Source organism: Mauremys mutica, chromosome 4 (assembly GCF_020497125.1).
Source record: "Mauremys mutica isolate MM-2020 ecotype Southern chromosome 4, ASM2049712v1, whole genome shotgun sequence".
NCBI classification, from domain to species: domain Eukaryota; kingdom Metazoa; phylum Chordata; order Testudines; family Geoemydidae; genus Mauremys; species Mauremys mutica.
In genome coordinates, this window is record NC_059075.1 from 119,108,594 (window position 1) to 119,117,648 (window position 9,055).

The 9,055-nt window shown below is 58.7% G+C and overlaps 1 protein-coding gene across 1 annotated transcript; it reads left to right on the forward strand.

Annotated features, from left to right (window-relative positions):
• Nucleotides 1-1,362: 1,362 nt before the first annotated feature.
• LOC123369030 (phospholipid phosphatase-related protein type 3-like) lies at nucleotides 1,363-3,204 on the forward strand. Its single transcript, XM_045014402.1, has 3 exons — nucleotides 1,363-1,727; nucleotides 2,120-2,365; nucleotides 3,044-3,204. Exons 1-3 carry the CDS (start codon nucleotides 1,685-1,687, stop codon nucleotides 3,202-3,204), a joined length of 450 nt encoding a protein of 149 aa, XP_044870337.1. The 5' UTR covers nucleotides 1,363-1,684.
• Nucleotides 3,205-9,055: the final 5,851 nt, after the last annotated feature.

The window sequence follows — 9,055 nt, forward strand, 5'->3', positions numbered from 1 at the left end:
CCCCAGCTCCCCTAGCTGACCCTGAGGCACCTTCTGGTCCCAAATGGAGGTGGCCCTGGGTACAGCTATGGAGTGTCCCAGGAGCGTTCCGCTAGTGGCATTGTATTGTTTTCACAGCCAGTTTCGATCGCTGGTTGCTACCCCTTGCCCTGCTGGCAGGGCATTGAGTGGCACCCGTTTCCGGCCACCTGGGTGCGGAGAGCGAGGAGGGTGAAGGGAGGAGCAACCCCAAGCATCTGTCATTCAGCTCCATCTGATCTAGAGTAAGTAAGTGGAGTTCTCCAGAGCCATCCCCTGTGTGGTGGGAATATCCCACCACTGGGGCTCCCAGCCCGTCCCTTTGCAGGGTTTGTTCCCCAGGTGGAGGGCTCCTGTGCCTTGGGGTGGGATGTGTCGGGAGGAAAAATTGCCTCAGCAGAGGGGAGGTGGGCAGGGGAGCAGGCAGGCTCGTTAATGAGAGGCTGCTTTGAAGCCAGACTCATGGCTGCTCCCCACTCCATTCCAGGATGGAGCGAATAAGGCGGATGCTGAGGAGGAAGGCCGGGCACGGGGCTCCAGAGCCGGCAGCAAACATGAGGCAGCCTGCCCAGGAGGAGAGCGGCCCCTCTGTCCCCGCGGGCGGGGAAGAGGCTCGTGGCCAGCGGAAAGGGAGGAGCTGCTTCACCTGCTGGAGGAGGCGGAAGACAGCAGCTCCTCTAGCTGACCCGGAGGCACCTTCTGGGCCGAAACGGAAGTGGCCCCGGGTTCAGCTGTGGAGCAGAGAGCCCGGGGAGGGCAGGAGCCGGGGACGGCAGCTCTGGCGCTTCCACTGCAGGAAGCCAAGGAGCCAGGAGCTGCGCCCCAGGGGCCAGCAGGAGCCGCCAACCACCGTCGCAGCTGAGGGGCCTCCGCCGGCCCCAGCCTGGCCCCGGAGGAAACTCCCGCCGGCCCCAGCCTGGCCCTGGAGGAGCCTCCCACCGGCCCCAGCCTGGCGACTCAGAAGCCTCCCGCCAGCCCCAGCCTGGCGACTCAGATGCCTCCCGCCAGCCCCAGCCTGGCGACTCAGAAGCCTCCAGCCGGCCCCAGCCTGGCGACTCAGAAGCCTCCCGCCGGCCCCAGCCTGGCGACTCAGAAGCCTCCCGCCGGTCCCGGCCTGGCGACTCAGAAGCCTCCCGCCAGCACCAGCCTGGCCCCGGAGGAAACTCCCGCCGGCCCCAGCCTGGCCCCGGAGGAGCCTCCCGCCGGCCCCAGCCTGGCCCCGGAGGAAACTCCCGCCGGCCCCAGCCTGGCGACTCAGAAGCCTCCCGCCGGTCCCACCTTGGTGACTCAGAAGCCTCCCGCCGGCCCCAGCCTGGCGACTCAGAAGCCTCCCGCCAGCCCCAGCCTGGCGACTCAGAAGCCTCCCACCAGCCCCAGCCTGGCGACTCAGAAGCCTCCCGCCGGCACCAGCCTGGCCTCGGAGGAGCCTCCCACCGGCCCCAGCCTGGCGACTTAGAAGCCTCCCGCCGGTCCCAGCCTGGCAACTCAGAAGCCTCCCGCTGGTCCCAGCCTGGCGACTCAGAAGCCTCCCGCCGGCCCCAGCCTGGCGACTCAGAAGCCTCCCGCCGGCCCCAGCCTGGCACTTGTGGCGCCTCCTCCCAGGCCAGAGCAGGAGTTCAGTGACAGCACCAGCTCCGTATTCTCCTGCGGGTCCAGCAGCTCCTCCATGGGGTCTGGGAGCCCTGTGTTTCGAGGCTCCCTCTTTGGAGGTGAGGGGAGACCCAGGAGAAAGGGAGGAGGACTGGGGCGGTGGGGGACTAGTAACACCCTGTGCCCATGGGCTCGCCAAGGCACCGGGACTGAGCCACATGAGCCCCACTGACACCAGTGGGGGTAGCACAGCCACACCCCAAGGCAGGGGATGCTGGGTGGAGTCGGGGAGCTCTGGCCTCCCGTAATCATGTTGCGGGGGGGGGGGGGGGCTGACTGCCACGGGGCCCTGAGGCTGATGGGGCTGAGGGCGTCTCTGGGAGGGGCAGGGTGGGGCCCTGGTTGCCATGGGGCTCCGTACAGAGAAAGGGGAAACATGGAGCCTTCTCTGTCCACTGCATCCCCCCAGCAGCAGAAGGGATTAAACTTTCTCCTTCCCTCTCTGGTGCAGACACCCCCAGCGCCCAGGTGTGGTGGGGTGAGGAGGAGGAGGAAGAAGAGGAGGAGGAGGAGGAGGAGGATTCGTCCCCCATCACGCCTCAGAAGCCTCCCACCAGCCCCAGCCTGGCACTTGTGGCGCCTCCTCCCAGCCCAGAGCAGGAGTTCAGTGACAGCACCAGCTCCGTATTCTCCTGCGGGTCCAGCAGCTCCTCCGTGGGGTCTGGGAGCCCTGTGTTTCAAGGCTCCCTCTTTGGAGGTGAGGGGAGACCCAGGGGAAAGGGAGGAGGACTGGGGCGTTGGGGACTAGTAACACACTGTGCCCATCCGACCATCCCCCAGCCGGGGCCCAATCCACCCACCCGGTATCTGAGCCCTTCCCAGCCAGGAAGGAAACTCCCCCCAAACACCCTGGGGCAGGGGAGCAGCCTCCCCGTCTGGCAGGTGGGAACTGAAATGCAGAGGAAGGGCTGTGGGCCTGGTCACACAATCCTGGGTGTAGATCTGGGAAGTGGACTGGGTCCCGGCCTAGAGCCTTTCCCCCAGGGGCACCTTAGCTTCTGCCCCTTTATTCTCCCCTCCGGCTAGGGGGTCTGAGAGTGTGAAATGAACAGGGAGGGTGACGGGGTCCTGGCACACAACCTGGATGGGAGCTCCCCTTGGCTTGGAGCCCAGGCTCAGAGACATCTTTGTCATCCCGCTGTCCTTCTGTTATTGCTAGGAAGGGAGTCCCCCGATGAGGGGTCTCCAGGCTCCAGTAAGTCATCCACATTCCCTCCCGCATGTACCCCCTGCCCTGCCCTGCCCTCCGGTTTCTCGCTGTTGACTCTGGCTGGACTCTTGACTCCGGTCTCTGGCTATGACTTTGGCGTGACCCTTCTTGGCTCCAGATTTGGGCTATGAACCCCGGCTCAGTATTCTCCTTGCCTTTCTCTAGCCTCGCTCCAGGCCCTCCAGCCACCCGCTCCAGCCCTGCCTACTCCTCCTCGTGATCTTTCCCGACAACGGCAATTTCGACCACCCGGCTTCGACCTCCGGCGCAGATATGGACTCTGGCTCCGGATGGGCCTGCACATAGTCAACACCTGGCTGCAGTAGACAGGCCCCACCGTAAATCAAACCCCAACCCTGCCCCATGACCCCTTAGTCCCTCCCACCTGTCACCGGAAGTCCTGCCCCATGGGGGTATTACTTCGTGGTCAAGGCGGCCACATGACTGGAAGCCAGGTGTGTCATGTGACCCCTCTAAGAACTCCTCCCACCACCCTCTACCAATCAGGATGGGTTTCCTCCTGGAAGGACCACCCCAAGAGGAGATTTGACCAATCAGGGCGAGCTCTGGGGTGGGAGGGTGACCTATCCCGACGTGTGTCTTGTGACCCCTCTAAGAACTCCTCTCACTGCCCTCGACCAATTAGGATCGGTTTTGTCCTGACAGGACCACCCCAAGAGGGGATTCTGACCAATCAGGGCGAGTTCTGGGGCAGGGTGACCCCTCCGGGAGTGGGCTGTTTGACCCCACTAAGAACTCCTCGCAGGGCCCTCTGCCAATCAGGGTGCAGCACCATCACCTCCTAAGTCCCAGTGCTGGACGGACGAGGCCATCTCTCACCAAGGACACATGGTTTAGAACTCGTGGGAAGGCTGCGGAGAGAAAACCTTGACTCCTTCACCACCCCCGTGAGAACTTCGGACTCTGTCTTCGCCCCGAGGGTCTTTGACCATCCGAGGAGAAAGCGCTACATCAGCGACAGTGCCGAGGAGGAGGAGGGAGCGACCGAGGGGAGCCCTTCGGCCCAGCCGTTGATGGACACGCCGGAACCCGAACCCAAAACCCAACTGCTTGTGAGACACCCCGATGAGCATGGTGGCCTCTCTTTGTTCACCCCCTTCGAGGTGCAATGCGACTGCGGCTCGGGGGAATCACCGGCGCACAAGGTGAACACAGGTAAAGGAATGATTAAGTCAAGGGTGAAATTAACTTCCAGGACTTCCCGGTACTGCCGGAGTACTGAGGGGGCATGGCCTCAACCGGAAGGGGCGGGGCCTCTCAAGATTGAAAGGTCCTGTAGCATCGGCTGTGGCTGGGAGCCCCAGGGCCTTTAAATCCCCCCCACAGCTCTGGCAGCCGGGTTCGAGCGTGGATTTAAAGGGTGTGGAGCTCCCATGGCTGTGGGGATCCTGAGCCTTCCCCGGCTGGAGCCAGGATTTAAAGGGCCCGGAGCTCCTGCCGCTGCGAAGAGCTCTCAGCCCTTTAATTCCCTGCCCCAGCCTGGGTGCTGGAGCTGCGTGGAGGGGAATGAAAGGGCTCTGGGATCTATGCAGCCACGGGGAGCGCTGAGCCCATTAAATCCCAGCCCCAGCCAGCTGCTGGAACTGTGTGGGGGCGGGGAGAGATTTAATGAGCTCTGGGTTCCCAGCAAGCGCTGGAGCTCTGAGCCCTTTAATTCCCGGCCCCAGCCCAGCTCCTGGAGCTGCGGGGTGAATTTAAAGGGCTCTGGGCTCCCCGCAGCCGTAGGAGTTCTGAGCCAGAGATGAAAGTAAGCCGGTACAGGCCAGTACAGCGTAGCGGCAAGAGCCAGTACGCTGTGCCGGACCGCACCGGCTTCCTCAGCGTGGATTTAAAGGGCTCAGAGCTCCGGCAGCTGTGGGGAGCCCAGAGCCCTTTAAATCCCTCCTCCCCTCCCACCGCAGCTCTGGCAGCCGGGCTGGGGCTGGGAATTAAAAAGCTCGGTGCTCCCTGCAGCGGCAGGAGCTCTGGGCCCTTCAAATCCTGGCCCCAGCCCGGCAATGCTATGGCTCCCCACAGCCATGGCAGCTCCGGGCCCTTTAAATCCACACCCGAACACGGCTGCCAGAGCTGCGGGGGAATTTAAAGGGCTCTGGGCTCCCTGTAGCCACGGGAGCTCTGAGCCCTTTAATTCGCAGCCCCAGCCTGGCTTCCGGAGCTGCGGGGGGTATTTAAAGGTCTCTGGGATTCTGGCAGCTGTGGGATCTCCGAGCCCTTTAAATCCTGGCCCCAGCCCGAATGCTGGGGTTTTGGGGATAATTAAAGGGCTCTGGGCTCCCCGCAGCAGTGGGATCTCTGAAGCAGAGATGAAAATAAGCCATTACGGTCCAGTACGGCGTACCAGGAAGAGCCAATATGCCGTGCCGGACCGCACCGGCTTCCTGAGCAGGGATTTGAATGTCTCAGAGTTTTGGCGGCTGCAGGGAACCCAGAGCCCTTTAATTTTCCCCCGCAGCTCTGTCAGCCGGGCTGGGGCCATTTTTAAAGGGCTCGGTGCTCCCCGCAGCCATGGGAGCTCCGGGCCCTTCAAATCCACACCCGAATCCGGCTGCCGGAGGTGCGGGGGGAATCTAAAGGGCTCGGGGCTCTGCGGCGGCCTGAGCCCTTGGCCCTTTCCTTTGCCCCTGAGCCCAGGGTTAATTTGAAGACGCTGCGGCTCCCAGTCATAACCGATGCCTCAGGACCTTTAAATCTTGAGAGGCATCATCTTTTCCGGTTGAGCCCACGCCCCTTCAGGATTCCAGCAGTACCGGTAAGTCCTGGAAGTCACTTTCCCCCCTGCTGTGAGCCCTTTAAATCCCAGCCCCAAGCCAGCTGCTGGAGCTGCATGGAGGGGAATTAAAGGGCTCTGGGATCTATTCAGCCACGGGGAGCACTGAGCCCATTAAATCCCGGCCCCAGCCCAGCTGCTGGAGCTGTGGGGGCAGGGGGGATTTAATGGGCTCTGGGTTCCCAGAAACTGCCGGAGCTCTGAGCCCTTTAATTCCCGGCCCCAGCCCAGCTCCTGGAGCTGCGGGGGGAATTTAAAGGGCTCTGTGTTCCCCGCAGCCATAGGAGTTCTGAGCCAGAGATGAAAGTAAGCCGGTACGGGCCAGTACAGCGTAGCGGCAAGAGCCAGTACGCTGAGCCGGACCGCACCGGCTTCCCCCTGGGGGATTTAACAGGCTCAGAGCTCCGGCGGCTGTGGGGAGCCCAGAGCCCTTTAAATCCCTCCTCCCCTCCCACCGCAGCTCCGGCAGCCGGTCTGGGGCTGGGAATTAAAAAGCTCGGTGCTCCCTGCAGCAGCAGGAGCTCTGGGCCCTTCAAATCCCGGCCCCAGCGCGGCAATGCTCTGGCTCCCCGCAGCCGTGGCAGCTCCGGGCCCTTTAAATTCACACCCGAACCCGGCTGCCAGAGCTGCGGGGGAATTTAAAAGGCTCTGGGCTCCCTGTAGCCACGGGAGCTCTGAGCCCTTTAATTCGCAGCCCCAGCCTGGCTTCCGGAGCTGCGGGGGGTAATTAAAGGGCTCTGGGCTCCCCGCAGCCGTGGGTTCTCTGAAGCAGAGATGAAGATAAGCCATTACGGACCAGTACGGCGTACCAGGAAGAGCCAATATGCCGTGCCAGACCGCACCGGCTTCCTGAGCAGGATTTGAACGGCTCAGAGCTTTGGCGGCTGCAGGGAACCCAGAGCCCTTTAATTTCCCCCCACAGCTCTGTCAGCCAGGCTGGGGCCAGATTTAAAGGGCTCGGTGCTCCCCGCAGCCGTGGGAGCTCTGGGCCCTTTAAATCCACACCTGAATCCGGCTGCCGGAACTGCGGGGGGAATCTAAAGGGCTCGGGGCTCCGCGGCGGCCTGAGCCCTGGGCCCTTTAATTTGCCCCTGAGCCCAGGGTTAATTTAAAGACCCTGGGGCTCCCAGCCACAGCCGATGCCCCAGGATCTTTAAATCTTGAGAGGCCACGCCCCCTCAGGATACTGGCAGTACCGGTAAGTCCTGGAAGTTACTTTCCCCTCTGCTGTGAGCCCTTTAAATCCCAGACCCAACCCTGCTGCTGGAACCGCAAGGGCTCTGGACTCCCTACAGCTGCCAGAGCTCTGAGCCCTTTATATCCCCGCTGAGGAAGCAGGTGCAGTCTGGCACGGCGTACTGGCTCTGGCTGGTACTCCGTACTGGCCAGCTTACTTTCACCTCTGGATTAAGTGACGGTCGAGGTCGTGAGACATTCCATAGAGATCTCCTGGCCGCAGTGCCCATGACGGAAGGTGGTACGTTCAGTTCCGCCATGCATAATGACAGGTTTCAGAGTAGCAGCCGTGTTAGTCTGTATCCGCAAAAAAAACAGGAGTACTTGTGGCACCTTAAAGACTAACAAATTTATTTTAGCATGAGCTTTCGTGAGCTAAAGCTCACTTCTTCGGATGCATAGAATGGAACACACAGACAGGAGATATCTATGCATCCGAAGAAGTGAGGCTAAAATAAATTTGTTAGTCTTTAAGGTGCCACAAGTACTCCTGTTTTTTTTGCAGTTCCGCCATGACATTCATAAACACATCCCATCTTTAAGGTCCATGTCTGCTAGGAACTGAGCGCGTCTGGGTCACGGCCCGGACTAAGTCGAGCATGTTAGAACCATTAACCACAGAGCCTTTGTACACAAAAGCCCCTTTGTCGTTCCATGAAGAGAGATTTGTAGCCTGGCCCAGCTTCTTTAGCAGTACGAATGCATTTTTCTTAGAACACTTCTTCACGTTATCCAGCACCTGCTGAGCAACAGACTCTGAGCTCTTTGGTGTTTCTGGGGGGTTGCAGTTACATTCTGTCCCTGTTCTGGTAGAAACAGACTGATTTTCACTTTCTCCGCGTCGCTCAGCTTCATGTACATTAGGCACCTTTGAAGCTCCTCTCTGTAAGGTTTAGCCTTTTAGTATTCGGCTCAGTCGGTTCTTTGAAGAACAGACTCGTTTCAGCATCCAGTAAGCGAGTTGCGGTCGGTCGTTAGGCCCTCTGAGGATACAGAGGTCACCAGTGTTATGAGCGAAGCTTCAGATTTTTCCCAACTCTCCTTAGAATGCCGTTTTTTAGCCCCCCCGCCCTCTGGGGACACAGCGTCCATCAGTTTTCTGAATGAACCATCAAACTGTTCCCAAATACTAGAATATAGGGGAGCGGTGACGAGCTTATGGTTTTGGAAGAATGGTTTGTCAGTCCTTGGTATTTTATTCACAACCCCTAGAATGCATGCTCCGGGTTTGTGAATGTGTGTGGTTCTGCGCATGTTCAGAGTCCCTCGAACGCATGCTCCGGGTTTGTGAATGTGGGTGTTTTCTCAGGGTTTGCTGTGGCAGTGGCTGCTGAGGAACTGGAGTTGTGGTTGTTGTTTACCAGAGTCTTGTTTTGCCCTTGGGTTTGCCGGATATGAGGTTTGGACTGCCCGGATGCTTCATCTGCACTCTTGTGCTGTTTTGCGTTGTTAAAAGTCTCAAAGCAGATTCCTGGTTCTTTGGCGGTTCTGGAGGAGGTGTCCTTGTAGCGCGGACTAAGCGTTGTCAGAAAAGTTGCCCATGCCTATGGGGTTGGGGGGAACCATTTTACAAAACTGAACTTTACCATCTTTCTCACCCACACCTATGTATTCACTTCAAATACAAAACCTCACAGAACAACCCAACCAATAAGCAAAATATATTTACTGGGCTTCTTCCATCCATCAGTCACTGATGCTGGTGAATTTTCCCTTTCAGCTGTCTCGTTCCCTTTTCTTCTGAGCTTGTTTTCCCTCTGCTCTAAGGATCTCTCATGTTTTCACCGTACTGTGGAGCAAACAGCATTATTATAAAACACATGAAACCGTCTTGTAAACTTAAAAACTAAATATTCATTAGGGTGTTTTTCTGTTTAAAAAGTCACAGCTTTAAAACAAATCATCCAGTTCAGGCTGTACGAGAAACACTGGTTTTGAGTTCATTTCTACCACTTAAAACATAAACTAAAAAACAGCAAACAAACAAACAACAACAAAAACCTCAAAAACATTTTTTTAAAATACATCTCATTTTGCAGAATAAAAACCAAACTGCTTTTAAAATCCATTTTAAACCACATTTTGCACAGGAAAAAACCTTGTTGGTTTGAAACAAACCAAGTACTTTTAAAACCCTACACCTATGCCTTGCC